Source organism: Thunnus albacares, chromosome 18, assembly GCF_914725855.1.
Source record: "Thunnus albacares chromosome 18, fThuAlb1.1, whole genome shotgun sequence".
Classification (NCBI taxonomy): Eukaryota; Metazoa; Chordata; class Actinopteri; order Scombriformes; family Scombridae; genus Thunnus; species Thunnus albacares.
The window spans coordinates 29,713,052-29,728,641 of record NC_058123.1 but is presented as its reverse complement, the minus strand read 5'-3'; the positions used below and the strand labels follow the sequence as shown (position 1 = coordinate 29,728,641).

At 40.5% G+C, this 15,590-nt stretch overlaps 1 protein-coding gene across 2 annotated transcripts in view; it reads right to left on the bottom strand.

Annotated features, from left to right (window-relative positions):
- Positions 1-2,003: 2,003 nt before the first annotated feature.
- chd1 (chromodomain helicase DNA binding protein 1) overlaps positions 2,004-15,590 on the bottom strand; it is a 28,903-nt gene continuing 15,316 nt past the window's right edge. For both annotated transcript variants that reach the window (XM_044333318.1, XM_044333319.1), the window contains exons 15-36: positions 14,032-14,194; positions 13,541-13,693; positions 13,304-13,375; positions 13,058-13,207; positions 12,315-12,463; positions 12,073-12,169; positions 11,886-11,981; positions 11,527-11,703; positions 11,245-11,405; positions 11,116-11,157; positions 10,882-11,015; positions 9,885-10,023; positions 7,234-7,384; positions 6,669-6,791; positions 6,418-6,564; positions 6,054-6,323; positions 5,802-5,933; positions 5,457-5,635; positions 5,226-5,325; positions 5,090-5,141; positions 4,748-5,000; positions 2,004-3,606 (exon numbers count right to left, since the gene is read on the bottom strand). In XM_044333318.1, coding sequence (XP_044189253.1) covers positions 3,324-3,606; positions 4,748-5,000; positions 5,090-5,141; positions 5,226-5,325; positions 5,457-5,635; positions 5,802-5,933; positions 6,054-6,323; positions 6,418-6,564; positions 6,669-6,791; positions 7,234-7,384; positions 9,885-10,023; positions 10,882-11,015; positions 11,116-11,157; positions 11,245-11,405; positions 11,527-11,703; positions 11,886-11,981; positions 12,073-12,169; positions 12,315-12,463; positions 13,058-13,207; positions 13,304-13,375; positions 13,541-13,693; positions 14,032-14,194 — 3,223 coding nt within the window. In that variant the 3' untranslated portion in view covers positions 2,004-3,323. The remainder of the gene's footprint in view (positions 3,607-4,747; positions 5,001-5,089; positions 5,142-5,225; positions 5,326-5,456; positions 5,636-5,801; positions 5,934-6,053; positions 6,324-6,417; positions 6,565-6,668; positions 6,792-7,233; positions 7,385-9,884; positions 10,024-10,881; positions 11,016-11,115; positions 11,158-11,244; positions 11,406-11,526; positions 11,704-11,885; positions 11,982-12,072; positions 12,170-12,314; positions 12,464-13,057; positions 13,208-13,303; positions 13,376-13,540; positions 13,694-14,031; positions 14,195-15,590) is intronic.

Here is a 15,590-nt window from a genome sequence, read left to right as displayed (position 1 = left end):
AAATAGCACCTCAATCTTTCAAGAACAAAAGAAAAGTAACAGTAACCAGCACATTATAAACATCTGGATTGTTGTCAGGGTTGAATTTACTGAACACTCACCCTTACAGCAGAGCTCTGTGGACTGCATTCCTCCTCCAGTCACCTCTGGCTTTATACTGTTGTGATTATGGCAGACTCATGAATTTGTGGGTGAACTCTCTCTGGTCTCTGACACTGTCTAACAGACAGAGGCTACTCCAAACGGTAATCAGACTGCTTTTCCCCCCCTCAGTATCTATTAGTTTACCCTCCAATATTGACTCTTTGGTAATTATGCAATCCTTGCCATACACATTATTTGTTGTCTCACAGTAAAACACTAGAATTGTGTTCTACTTTGACAGACTTAGTTACATTGTACTACAACAATTATACTCAATATTATCAATATTGCATTCATGTATTTTGTTCAAGTACAGGTCAGCAGGTTTGTGTTGATGCTCAGTTGCTAACTGACTGTAATACTCCATACAGCTAACCTCTGTTAAACTTTGGGTCCATTATTAACTATTAGTGCCAAGACAGAAGGTGATCATTTATTTCTGGCTAAATATCTTTCACTGCTCTTTATGACCAACACTAAAACTATCAAAGCAAACTGTCTCTAATCAGAAGGTCATCTATGAACTTGGTGCTTTCTAGTTTCCTCTCAAACTTTTGCAGAATTGTTCTTATGTTTCCTCTTTCCCAAAACACACTGATACTGAAATAATTATCAAATGTGACTCTGTTACTCCAGCATCAGAGCCTGGCTCATAGAGAGCCTGAGAAACCTGTTCTACAGTGATATCAAATATTCAACTTGTTCATTTTGAAGGAACAATATCCAATACAGAAAGCAACCAGATAAAACAGTCTACAGGTAACTTTTAGATCCATTCATTAGAATAACAGCAGGACTTCAGTAAGTGACCCTGTTCTTGTCAAGTCCTCATATCTACAGTAAACAGATTGTTTGTCATTGCCTTACAAAAATTAATTCTATGGTTTTTAAGTGTTAAAAGCAGCTTTCCCCTATTTCAGCAACATTGGTTGTACATTGATTTGTAACTTCAGGCACTTACATGTGCAGGAGCAGGAACATGTGGAATTTAGATTTAAAGAATGTGTTTTTTAAATGGTTTGTTCACGACAATTTAAAAAACCAAGTGGTTTCAACCTTTGCAGATCTTCATTATTCCTCATTATCTTCTTCACTCGCATGGTCACCTGCTTCCTCCTCAATCTAAATGGAAACTCTCAATCAGCTCTGAGCTACATATGCGCTCTTTTGTGCTGAAACAACATTGAAACACAGCTGCCTTACAAACATGTAAGTCAAGTGTCTCCCACACAGTTCTTTCAATATTGATGTAAACCTACTCAAATTAAATCTGAGACTTGAATGTAGTATACATTGTTTTCAAATTGAATGTGCTGAAGCACAGAGCCTGAAGAACAAAGAACGTGTAACTGTCCAAATACTTCCTGTCTGGACTGTATTTGACAGTTCTGCCTAAAACAATGATAGAGGGACGTCATTTAAGTGGCAGTGATGAACTTATGAAACAAATGTTAAATAGTTTCAGTTAGTGACCACCTTATGCAGGACAAATCAAGTGTTGTGGTGCAAATATTATTATACATGTGAGAAAATAATTTCACTGTGGCAAACACAAAAGCAACCTGTACACTTTCTACACTCAATGGACTATCAGTGAGCATTTCTGCATTGGCTTTCTTTTAGGTGACCACTGAAGCCAAAAAGCTACCTCCTGATTCATTCAAACAAATGTCATGACATGTAATATAACTAGTTCAAGGACATTTCTAATGAAAATGTATCTGCAGTGACGGTGGCTGTAACTTTGCTTATGATGGCTGAACTTTAATGAATCGTCCTAACCAGTGTCCACCAAACGTGCTCGATTTCTGGCGGAAGCAAAAACTTGACACTTTGTTAAAAGAGTTGAAGAGAGTGGGTACGAGTGAGTACAGTGATTGATTTTAATGGCTTCATAAACAACTATATAAAAACAGTTCATAAAAATTCATGCACTTTCAGTGTAAATTCATTTTGAAATATAGAGGAAATTTATGTACAACAGAGTGAACCGTAACAGTGACTTCATTCAGTTGGGTGGTTCACCACAAATATACTTGGCTGCATAGAACATTGACATTATTATTGCCTACGTAGAAAATAAAATGAAAGGTAAAGAAAAAAAAGTTATGTAAAAAGTCTAGTTTATTTAAGATCTAGAAGGTGAAAGACAACTGTCTTTTTTCAGACTGTGATTTCAAAAGTCAGTTCCTTCCAACTCACTGATTTCAACAGAGACAAAAGAACTAAGCACTAGTGAATAAAACTGAGTATCGTTAAAGAACTTTCCCTTTACCAAAAGTTACATTCTGAAAGCATTATCATGAAAGAACTATTATACAGAAACTCACTCGTAGAACGACAAAAAGCCTGAGTTGATGGGGAAAAGTAGAGTCATAATAAATCCAAAAAGCCTGAGGAAAAAGACCACTGATTTACTATTTTACAAAAATTTACAACAGTATTACGAAGGGAAAAAACATGATACAAGTTGATCACAAAAAGAAAAAAAAAAAAAAAATCCAGGTTTTTTTTTTTTTTTTTTACAGCTAAGATATGTCATTAAATAATTCACGCCTGGTGGGAAACAGAAAACCTGCTGAGGAAATGAGAAATGCTGTAAATGAGGTACTTCAGGTGGTGAGCCTGAGCCCAGACTGGATTCAACCAGACACCTTTACATCAACTTGTAACGTGATTCGTGTGACAACTGACTTCTCACGGAGTCAACACTTAAATAAGGTAGATAATCACATTAAGCATGATAGAGAGACAGAGACAGACAGACGAACATAGACAACAGTCAAATACAGGATCCAGTGTCATGGGTTGGTGGGAATTATGAGGCAGCACTCAGGGTCAATTGTGTCCATTTCCAGAGTTAAAAAAACTTTATAAAAATAACAAAAAGTTGTGCTGCATGCTGTTGAGCCTACACAACGATGCAGCTTTAAACTCTTAAATACAAAAATATGCTTTAATTTTTTTTTTTTATCTGCTGCCTGGTTTGAGCCGCTCCCTGGCGTTCATCTCCCAGGTTCCCGAGATGAGCTGCAACTGAAGCGAGGAGACGCCAGCCATGCTGAACTGACTGATACACAGTGCTTCATACAGCTTCAGGTTCGAGTCCACAGTCCCTGTAAGGCATTTGCTGTGTTGGTGAGTCTATGGCTGCTACTAGCAGGCCCGGGCAGCTCCTGTTATGTTTTGCGGCTGCTCCAGATCTGCTCTGGTGTGCTCTTGTGGTCTGAAGAATAGTCGAAAGGTGAGCGGTGCCCCATGGGGGAGCGGGAGTCGTAGGGGGAGCGCTGGTCTCGGGGAGAGCGGGGCCCGCTGGCTGAGGCCCGCTGCTCTGTCTGCCAGTCTGAGTGGTAGCGGTAGGAAGAGCGGTGGTCTGAGTGGGAATGATCCTTCACATCCAGCCGGTGGTCTCTGCTGGAGCGGAACTCCTCCAGCTTCCTGTGCTTACTGTCGCTGTAGTATCTGCAGGCAGGCAGGCGCACACACACACACACACACACACACACACACACACACACACACACACACACACACACACACACACACACACACACACACACACACACACACACACACACACACACACACACACACACACACACACACACACACACGCACGCACGCACGCACGCACGCACGCACGCACGCACGCACGCACGCACGCACACACACACACACACACAGAACATCAGCATGACTGGGCAGCAAGGTGAAGAGAAGTAGCTGGACAATATGATCTACAATCTATATGAAGACAAACGATCGTCATACTTCTGTCTGTGCATGTATTACCTTTCAGTTTGATTACAATATGATCATATAACTTTATTACTTTGATTATGATGGACAATCAGACATCTGATCTAATTCAGATTAATGTTTAGGCTAGGTTAGGTTTGTTTTAATTCAAGGTGGGGTGGTCAAGTCCTTCAGCAGCCACAGAGCTGGAACCTGTTGTCTCTAAAAGCATTTATTTAGTCAAAATCAGAGAGTGGCTGTATCTTTACCTCTCTGTTACGTTTGCCATTCCTTTTTTTTTTTTTTTTTTTGACATCTCAGGGAGAGGGAATTTCTTCCAAAGTCAAGGAGAGGGTCCAAAGAAAATATGAATGAGGCTAGGGAGGGTCTAGCTGGATATAAGATTAAGCCCAATCATGTTCATACCAGCCCTTTGTGCTCTATTGGAACATCATGTCCTTTTACAATGTCACATCCCGTTCTACGCTACACACAAGTAACAGACACTTGATAACATAACTGCAATAATACAGGTTAACGTTTTCCTCCACCAAGACCTACAGAGTCACTGCAGCTACTGGCCTGAAAAACTGTTTCAAACTCAACAAATCTAATGTTTGGAGCCAAACCAACAATGAACTGATCTACTAACAGAATTCCTCTGTGTCATAGAGCTCAGAAAAAAACAAAACAAAAAAAACCAACACATTTTTGATTCATTTTTAAAGATTTACGTCTTGAGTAGGAACCACTTTTTATGAGATCCACTGAAAATAAAAAAAATAGAGAGTGACAGCATTATCCTTTAAATTCAATGGTCTTAACAGGCTTGAACATGGTAGGCTGACGTGTCCTCGTCCCTCACCTGTCTTGTCTGTCTCGGTCCCTGCTGTCTGGTCTGTAGTGGTCTCTGTCTCTGTGGTCTTTGCCGTTGCTAAAGGAGGAGTACGGTCTTTTCCTGGACTCTCCTCCTGCAGTCTTCCTGTGGGACTCTGAGCTGTGTCTCTCCTTACTGCTGCTGCTCTCGTGGTATCGACCTGAAGGCTGGTGCCTGTCTGAGCTGTAGCTGTCCCTGCTGCTGTCGTCTTGGTGAGAGTTGTCCTTCAGCCTTTCGATATCTGAGGACAAAGACCACAAATGTAATCAGTACACGGTGTCGACCTGCTCGTCTTATTCTGTACGCACAACAGAAGGAAAGTGATTGTACCTGCATGCTTATAGCCGTGGGTGTTTGTGTTTCTAGTGTTCTGCTCCATTGCCTGTACAAACAGAATCATTATCATCATAGGATAATCAAAACCACAGGCTGTCATCCAGTAAATCACTGTGGGGCCTTCACATACCTGGGCGATCTCCTGTCTTTTCTTGATTGCATGCTTATACAGTTTGTGTAGTTTCCTGGCATCAAACTCAGTGAATTTAGAAACAAATATCCACAGGTTTCTGTAAAAGACAAACACCGTCAGCTTAAAATATGAACAAATACAAATACATTCCATACACTGTAATAAGAAATGCTTTCTGTTGTAGCTTGGTTGGTAATAATGTGATTAGAGGAGACGGTGTACACTCACTTTCTCCACTGTTTGATCTGGTCAGGGTTTGAATACTCTTTCAGACACTCGGTGATGTGATCTCCGATCTTGATGAGGCACTGTCTCGTGTGTTCCAGCTGCTCGCGCTCCGAAAGCCCTTTCTCTGGTCTGTCCAGCTGCTTCAGGGCTGCTTTCACTGGCCGCATTCTCTCTTTACACTACGACATTCAAAACAGAAGACAACTCCAGTGACTCCGATTTCCAGTAGTTTACTGACATTAACATCATACGCTGGAACAAAGAACGGCCAAAATAATCAATCCTGTCATTAGCTGAACATGAAGCGTGTTCTATCTGAAGGTGTGATCATCAGTGTGAACGTACCACACTGAAGGTCTTCTGGTCCAGTTCCTCAGACTCCTCAGATACCGGAACATTCTCTCCACTTGCTGTTATATGGACCGGCACATCAGAGGCTTTCTTTGTGCGTTCCCGTACCTCAGCCTTTACTTCAGTCTGATAAAAATATATGACAATCAGTTCTACACAACAAGTTTTTTCCCTCTTTGGCTATTTACAATGACAGCCAACAACACCATGGTGGCTAACAGTAAAACATATGTTTAGTTATTTCACCTTCTCCATGATCTCCTCTTGTTTATGCACTGCCTCCAGAGGCTTTGTTTCTTTTTTCTCTTTTGGCTCCTTTGTCTCCTTAATGTCCCAACTTTCCTCCTTCTTCTCCTTTTTGCATTCTTTCTTAATCTCCTTCTCTTTGACCTCCCTCTCCCCTGATGAAGAAAGCTCCTCCTGGTCAGCTTCCTCCTCCTCTTCGTCGTCGTCCTCCTCCACCACCGCCCTGTCGGCTCGGCTCCGTCTGCTCGGTGCCTTTACTGGTGTCACCTCCTGAAAAAGGGTGAGTGCACATTCCACATTAACTCCAATCATTCATTTTGATGATACAGCAAGCAAAACCGGTACTAATCGTGTCTGAATTTACCTTTTCCACCTCCTCAGTTTCATCCTCATCGTCTGACCTCTTGTCTGATGGGGGATCTGAGGACGGGCTCTTCATCAACTCATCCATCTTAGTTGTTTTCTGCGTTTTGCTCTTTTTACTTCTTGGTTTCCTCTTTCGTGAACTGGCCTACACACACACACACACACACACAGAAGGAGGCATGTTGAAAACCATTCATACATAAGCATTCTAATTAGTGACATAGAGGAGGCTTGACATGGAAGACTTACAGTCCCTGCTTGTTTCTGAGCTTCTTTTTTGGCCAGGTCCTTGCTTAGTAACTTGATGAGGTAGTCTGCTCTGGTCTGTAGCTGTTTGGCCTGTGGCTTCTTGTCAGGGTCATCTGGTAGGAGCTGATCAACGATGGGCACAGTAAACATTATTATATGTGGTGTGTGCTGTGAGGCACTTGGAGATAATAATAGCAATAAGACTGTTTTTATTCTCTTCAAATGCTATTGATAATATATCCAAGTCTTTGAATGGTACAAAAAATGAGGCTAGGTATGTAATCATCGTCACTTTTCCTATTATCACTGCACATGATACCCTTACATTAGTTTACACTTGTATTTCTGCACAGGAAACATTACAAAAATGTAAACAAATATTTTTGTTCAGTAAAAAAAAAAAATCAAATTGCAGGACTTGAAGCATCACAGAGAAAATATTCTGTTTATTAGGTTGTTTTATATACATCATCCATAGTATATTGTCTATATATTATATTAAAAACAATGCAATATGACAACATACTGTACATAATACTCTGAAATGTTCTGTGCCTAAACTCACCTTGTGTGTGAGATTGAGGTCTGGGTCCATCTTGATCATCTCCCAGCTGCCGTAACCGTACTCATAGATTCCTATGAGGAGGCTGGAGTCATCCTCCTTCCCCCACTCAATGTCGAAGTGTGCTGCCTTCGAGTGGCATGGAATCATATACCTGATTAAATACATACAATTAGCTGTCATACCGATAGATTTGGTCCTGTTGAATTTAGCAACAGGGCTGCATGATATCTGAAGAATGCACTTTTTTGAGACAACTAAAAAAAAACTTGTTTTCTTGCAGAATGCTATTTGTTAAGGATACCCAATATATAATACACTGTATTATAATACACTTACTGTATTATTTGTTAATACCGTAATAACCATACAAACATACCGTAAACTATACCACATAATATAGTAATATAGTTCAAAAACAGTGTATTATGTATTGGGTATCCTTAAATAGCATTCTGCAAGAAAACAAGTTTTCTCAAAAAAGTGCATTTTTCAGATAGGAGGTTTTGCTCTTCAGCCATGGATATGGAGATAGTCTGAGACAGTGTGTGCTGTTAACTAGTTGAATATCTCACAGGCCAATAAAAGCAAACTGTGATGCCTAATCCTGTCTAATAAAAATGATGTAGATCCCACTTACAGCTCACATGAACATGTGAGCTGTATCTGGATAAAGAAAGATCTTGATACAGGTGTAGATGGATGCCGACGCATTGTGATGGGAATGTGATTGGACTGAGCGGAGCACATTTAGTGGTGGATCTCAGCCAGGTGTAAATGCAATCTGTTAACGTGACAACATTGTTAAGAAGAACCCAACCGGTCAAAGCAGATGGCCGCCCACCAAGAGCCGGGTTCTGCTTGAGGTTTCTACCTGTTAAAGGGGAGTTTTTCCTTACCGCTGTCGCCAAGTGCTGCTCATGGGGGAACTGTTGGGTCTCTGTAAATTAAAGAGTACGGTCTTGACCTGCTCTATGTGAAAAGTGCCTTGAGATGACTTCTGTTGTGATATGGCGCTATATAAATAAAAATTGATTGATTGATTGATTGAAGGAACTCCATCCAGCAGAAGGAGGTGAAAGGTCTCTTAACTCAACCTCTTCCTGCTATCTTAAGCAAACCTGGAAAGATCCGAGTAGCGGTGGTAGCTTTATGTAGGGTTCTTTACATATTTGACTTTAAAACTCTTTTCATGACTGCACAGTCAGTGAACGTTGCATACATATGAAAAGTAATATGTGGTGTCAAAATGAACCAGTTATTCAAAAGCACATTTATATTCAGGAGGACATTATACTTCACTTATGATATGATCATATGAATTTATCATCTTACAGACTTCTGCTGGCTAAATGAATGATTCAAAGCTAATTGTGATTAAAAATGAAGGCATTTGTCACTAAAGGTTTTGTTTTGAAAGCTTTATCTGATGTAAAGCATAACAGTGGAATCACATGTTGATATCTTAAAAATATTCTTACTAATATAGTGATATTGATCTCAGTCATATCAGCCAGTCTATACAACTGTCTCTCATATTTGAAGTGAAAGAGAACGTTTTACTCACGTTGACGATACGCTCGTTACGCTACTGTGCAATAAAGTAACTAAGTGCAACAAAACCTTCGCAAGTATAAAAGCTAAGAAGTACTTTATCAAAGCACCTGTTCAACAAACAGGCTGTCAAGCTGTCTGTATGTAGCCTGGAACTGTTTATCTGAGTTTACCACATATCTTAAGATTTGGCAAATTCTTGTAAATTTAGCTACTGGCTGAGACAAACCAGAACCTATTCTCTCTATCAGTGGTACCTGCAGGCAGTGAATCACATCAGCAGCAGAGGACAGAGGACAGGATGAAGGACTGCCTGCGCAGAGAGCAGCTGCGCACATACACTGTACAGTGCCAGAAACAGGCTGTGATAACGAAAAGGAAAAACTATGAAATCGGGAGATTAACAGGAGTAATTACCAGTTGGGAGCACAGCGGGAGAGAGAGTTAAAAACAGGGAGACTCCTGCGAAAATCAGGAGTGTTGGCAGGTATACACTGTACTCTGTATGCTGCTGCTAAGTGGCCATCTCTGTATGTCCGCAGACTTTTATATATAAATCTCTCCTTGGACTGGTTCCTCCTTGCCTGTGTATAAAAACCTAAATCAATATGGCCTGTGCTTTCACAATATTCTACAGATGTTAGAGAGACCAAATTAGGCAAAAAAGATTTGAAATATGCTGCCCCTTCTTCCCAGAATAATGTACAGAAGGACCTGAAATTGTCAAAGCTGATTACTACGGAGGAATTTAAGTCAAAGGAAAGGAATCGCGTGAAGGATCGAGAAAATAGTACTCTTGGTAAATGTGAATGCTCCTAAATTTTCACTGAAATCATTTGAAAATTGTACCCGTTTATGCATCATATATATATAAAAAATAACTACTATCGACTATCAGGGATCAGCTGAAACGCTGAAATGACCTGGGAAGTCCACCAGCCCTGCCTACTTCCAACGATGTGGGTAGAATCAAGATATCAAGCTCTTCTTAATAATTACTGTAAATACAAAGGCTCATGGGTCAGATGTCATTATCCAGATACAGATCACATGTTAATACCAGGAGGAAACAGAGGCTGTTTGTGTATGTCGAGCCTTACTTCTTTCTCTCCTCAGGGTCAGCAGGAATGGCCTTGTGGAGTGGAGCCAACTCTTCCTCGTGGGAGATGACAAGCTTGGCATTGACCTGAACACCGGAGATCCTGAATGTGGGGCCTTTCACCTTCCCTCTTCTGCCTCCTGATAATCAAAGAAGTTTCATCAAGTTTCATGTTTTCATTCCCTTTTAATGCTGCATGAAAAAAAGTAGTTAAAAAGAAAGACATACCATTTGATATATCCACCCATATTATTATTAACATACATATTACATACTGAATAGCTGCACACACAGCGGCACAGACACTAATGTCACAGTCATACCCGCTAAAACTAAATGATATTAACTGCACTGTCGCTGTCGACCGGTAACGTTACAGCACATCGGCCACCGTGGCTGATAGATTGTGCAAATTCACCAGCCGCTTCACGAATTCATCTCCATTTGGCCGGTGTTTATTTCCATCCCTGGTATTCTCTCATGCAGTAGTTAATTAACTGAACTGCAGCTTCTTCTTTGTGCACCATCTTGTGCAATGCTGTCACAAACTGCTGTGACACAAACAGGAAGCAGCATTCACTTGTTGGCCCTGCCAACAGTAGATAACTGTTGGTTTTAGTCCTACTTGTGTATTCTTTTTTTATTTATCTTTTGTTTTGCAGAAAGTTAGATCTTTATAATACATAATACAATATATAAAGTACAAAAACAATCCTTTGGTGAGTCTGGCCTAAATGTAGCACAGCTGCACAGTGAAACCTAAATGCACCGTTGTTAGTTACTCACAATATTTTCTGCAAACCAAAAACACAACAAACTCCAAACGTACTCAAAACACATATTTATTGCACAAACCTCTGTTATTTCAAAACGTAAGAAAATTACTAAATATTTAGAAATGTCTGGAAATCTGCATCTGGAGCCAGATCTACATTAAAATGAGATAACTGTAAAGGTGCTTTGGAACCTTTGAGAAATAAAGCAAGCTGATTGGTTACCTGAGGTCTTTTCTGGTCCACAGGGGTTTTCTCGTAGTGTTCTCACACAGCCGTTGTGAACTGTCTCTGCCAAGCGTTTCAGGTCATGTTCAGACTTATCTACAAGTTCAGCATCACGAGCGATAGCATCCAACCTGAAAGAATAAGACACGAGTTGAGCAGACTATACGTCATGTGGTTGTTTATTGAGAAGAATCTACGGCTACAGCTGGAACTACAGCAGTTACTGCTCACCTTTCCAGTGGTCCTCCAAATTTTTTGTAACTCTTGACAAACCTGTAAGAAGAGATGTAAACAGGAATGTGTAACAAGAGTAGATTGAATTATTGCACTGAGAAATCTTATGATAACTATTATGGTCACCTCCGGATCTCAGCATCACTGAAGCCTTTGATATTTTCTCGTGGAATGGTTCGAGGCCGACCTCGTTTCTTTGGCCTCTTTCGGTCTGAGGGGGAATCACTGTCAGACCCAGAGTATCTCCTGTTCCTGCTCTGCCGGCCCTCACTAGCGTTAAAGCTTATCTGTTCACACAAAGCAAGACAAATAACAAGGAAGCTCATTGAGAAACCAAAACACCACTAAATAGCACACAAGTTAAAACCAGAACCTGAAAGTAATGAATCATCATTTTTCTAGGAGTACCTGTTTGGCACAATTCCTCATGCGTGGTAGCATGTATATTTCCTCCAGCTCCTTCTGTCTCTCTTCCTCTTCCATTCTCCTCCTCTGCTCCTCAGGAATGATGTCGTCCCAACTCCGCTGGCTACGCTCAGAGTCGATGTCTATTTCCTCATCCTCCATCATGGAGAAGTTAGCCACCTGTACAGGTCAGAGAACCATATCAGCTACACTGTGTGCCAAGTCCAACAAAGTTTGTGTGTTTCAACATGTGTCACTCAATTAAAAAAACACAACAAAACAGTAAATGTTAACTTGCTGAAAAATAACAAATGTCCTTATGGATATTGTTACTGAAATAAGTTACTTCCTGATGTTTTTACCTTGAATTGAGACAGCAGTTCTTCTCCCACGGTGGAGGGTCCAGGGTCATTCTCTCTGGTCTCAGCTCTTTTGAGGATCTCATCAATGTCCATTTCCTTCAGAGCAGGACAGGTCAGGAAATGCTACTCTAATATATTTCAGAATAACAGTGTGATTATGTATATGATACAGTATATAACTACTTACTTGAGGCTCCTGCTCTTCACCCTCTGGCTCTTTGAAAAGCTCCTCAGCACCAAACTTCAGGATTGCAGACAGCTCCTCCTTGTTGAATGGCGCTGAACTGCATAAAATTAAGACAAAAGGTGTAGCTGTAACATTTGAGATGACATACACTACAGATGAAATCCCTCAAATTGATTTTTTGGGGGTGAAAAAGCTATAAGGGATGAGCCAAGCAGCAGTAAAATGTAGTATTTATTGCTTGCCTAGAAGGAGCAGCACCAGTGTGGAGGACAGTTTTCCCAGTGGTGTCCATCCTCTGAATGACTAGATGGTCCAGCACCATCTTCTTCTTTGCCCTCTCAATGATGTCTTCCTCCACTGAGCCCTTCGTCACCAGACGGTAGATGTTCACCTGCCAGTACACATGCAAACAGTAAGATATACAGTAACTATGTGTTGTGTATGTTAAGTAAATCAAATCAACTTAACAGCATTTCAACACATTTAAAGTGGAGTAGAGTTCAGATACTTGTAGAATCAATGCCAAGGCGCAATAAAGCTGTTCTGGCCGCATGTGGCGGCCCAAAACCTTACTAAGACACTTTATGTTGTTTCTTCCTTTAATTTATCACCCGTCTGTTATGTAACTAATACTACTGTCAACAGCAGGAAAGAGATAATATTCAAGACCTTTGTTAATGAGCCTGTTAATGCTTTCTAAGGCCTTTTTGAGGGAACTGAATTATGAGCTTTTTAAAAATGTTCAAATCCTGCAGATACTCCAGTGTTTCCACCACTGCAAAATTATGAGTGCCGCTCTCTTCGTTCTTCAAAGGACATCTACGTGAAAGAGTAGCGTAGCTCCGTTAAATAAGGTCCCCCCCCCCCCCCCCAAAATATACTTACCTGAAATAGTCGGTATGGTCTATTGATGAAAAACGCTGAGTACTAAAATCCCCCCAATATACCTACAGATAAGAAAAAGCAGGGACCTGTTGTTGCTTACCTGTCTCTTCTGTCCGATCCTGTGGGCTCTGGCCTGGGCTTGCAGATCATTCTGGGGGTTCCAATCTGAGTCGAAGATGACGACTGTGTCAGCCGATGCCAGATTAATACCCAGACCACCCGCACGCGTCGATAACAAGAAGCAGAAATCCTGGGCGCACAAGTGGAGGTTTAGTATATGAAACAGTCGGGGTCTGTTCTAATGAAGCACAAACTACATTTACTGTATTAAGAGCATGGGTCTTACCTCTGAGCCTTCAGCATTAAAATGATCCAATGCCTGCTTCCTCATCTCCCCTTTGATGGAGCCATCTAACCGCTAAACAAATTTACAACATTTCAAATGTAGAAATTTTTAACAGAAATATGTAGATAGCATTTCATCTTTTCTGATTAGCTGGTGAGCTTTTGTGGACTATATATATACACACACACATGTATGTACAGTATGTCTGATGGTCATGTGAGAATAGTGTGTAGCTACCTGAAAGAGGAACTGTCGGCTCCTAAGGTATTCAGCCAGGATATCCAGCATCCTGACCATCTGGGAGAAGATGAGAACTCTGTGGCCTCTCTCTTTCAAACGTACCAGCAGCTTGTCCAACAGAACCAGCTTCCCACTGCTGCGGATCAGTTGCTGTAAGAGGAAAACACAGGCCAACAGTTAAGTTGATCAATGCCACAAACTTGCTTAAAGTCGATTGCTGATCTAGAAAAAGTGCAGAACCTTTATTATTTCTTCATTTTATATGCCATAACTTGTTTTTAAATGTTCCTGAATGCTCAAACTTTGATTATTTCCAAGTTTATGTGAAAATAGAGATTTTAAGTGGTCTCAGACTTTTGGACCCCACTGTAGATCCACATAAACACACACACACTTTGCTGGAAACGCCTACATAAAATGAATTTTAAATATTGTCTGAAACATTACAGAGACCCTGATGTTGCAGCACAATAAGAAAATAAACAGACCTGTAAGGCTTCAGCTCTGTTGAGGAACTCGTTGTCCTCTGGGGGCTTGATAAGGTAACAGTGGTTACAACACTTCTTCAGCTCCATCATGATGTTCAGGAAGCCTGACGTGCTACCTTTGGTACCTTTACTCAGAGCCTTGTAGTTCCTGGTCAGGATCCATCTGGTCACAAACACATACATATTATTATTAGAATATTATTCTATAAATTACGCTTAAATGTCCAGCAACAAAAAACAGATTATCTAGAAATGTCCTCTTCTGTAACTGTTGACTCTTCTGTGCATCACTGAGGCAGGAGGTGAACAGATTGATTGATTGGTTTAAAAGGCTGAGGATTTTTGGGTATGATTTAGAGAGTTAGGTTGTGTTCAAACTCAATACGGCCCTGCGTCAAAAAACCCTCAGAATCCTTAGTGGGGATTAAGACTGAAAACAGTCCTGCATTTTAACATGGGGGTTTGAGTTGGTGGGGGCATTTTGTTTAAGGTACTGGACTGAAGGGGTGTAAGAGTACATAAAATTCATGGTTGAGTATGTACCTCAATTTTGGGGTCATGGTTCGGTATGTTTTTAAGTACAGCAGACAAAGAGGTACAATTTGGTCTTTTATTTTGAAAAATTTAAACATCCAACAATGGCTCATTGGCCATAACATTACTGAAATGGTTCAGTCGTGCTGCAGTGGAAACTATTACTGAAACAGTTTACTTGTGCTGCAGTGGAAAAAGAAAAGTTTTCTGTTTGTTGCAAGGAGTCAGGAGACCTGCTGACAGCTGCTTTATGCTGATTTATGCTCTAACTGTCTATAAAGCAGAGATGGACGATATATTTATTATACTCAATGTATTGTGGCTTGTTCTATGTTGGATGTAGTAAATGACTATATTGTGAGCATCGAGTACAAATTGTCACATATTTTTTTAACCCAATGGCATGAGACTCATCTTGGTGTTTTGCTTCTCTTGCTCTCCTCTGTGGCTCTCTCCCTCTCACAGACACAAAAAGAAAAAAAAACTCACCTACACACATCGCACACACTTGCCCGTCCATCCTGACCACTCTCCTGGGCGAGTGTGTGTGTGACATATGTAGGTGAGGTGTGGTGTATGTTTTTGTATCTGAGTGTAATGGTTTAACTTTCCACTAACAGCTAATTGTTAACTGTTGTTGTTGTCGAAAGCAACTACATCAACACTTCCGACCCAAGGCAAACCTGGTGCTTTAGAATAAAAGCACCAGTGGTTCCGCTTTGATTCATTTCCATACTTTATTTAACTGTATTATAACACTACTTTATTTAACTTAAACTTTACTGTAACAGCAGTTTATTTAGTAGTTTAGTATTTTAGTAGTTTACAGGAGATTCACAATATCGAGATATACACATATCGCAATATATCCCACAAATATCGCATTATTTATAGGTCATGTCGCCCAGCCCTAATATAAAGTAGTTCAAACTAGCTCCACCTCCAGCAGCTACAACAGTAACATGTTGCTGACACACTGATGCTTCACTATTAATAATCTAATGATGTCATATATAATAATATAT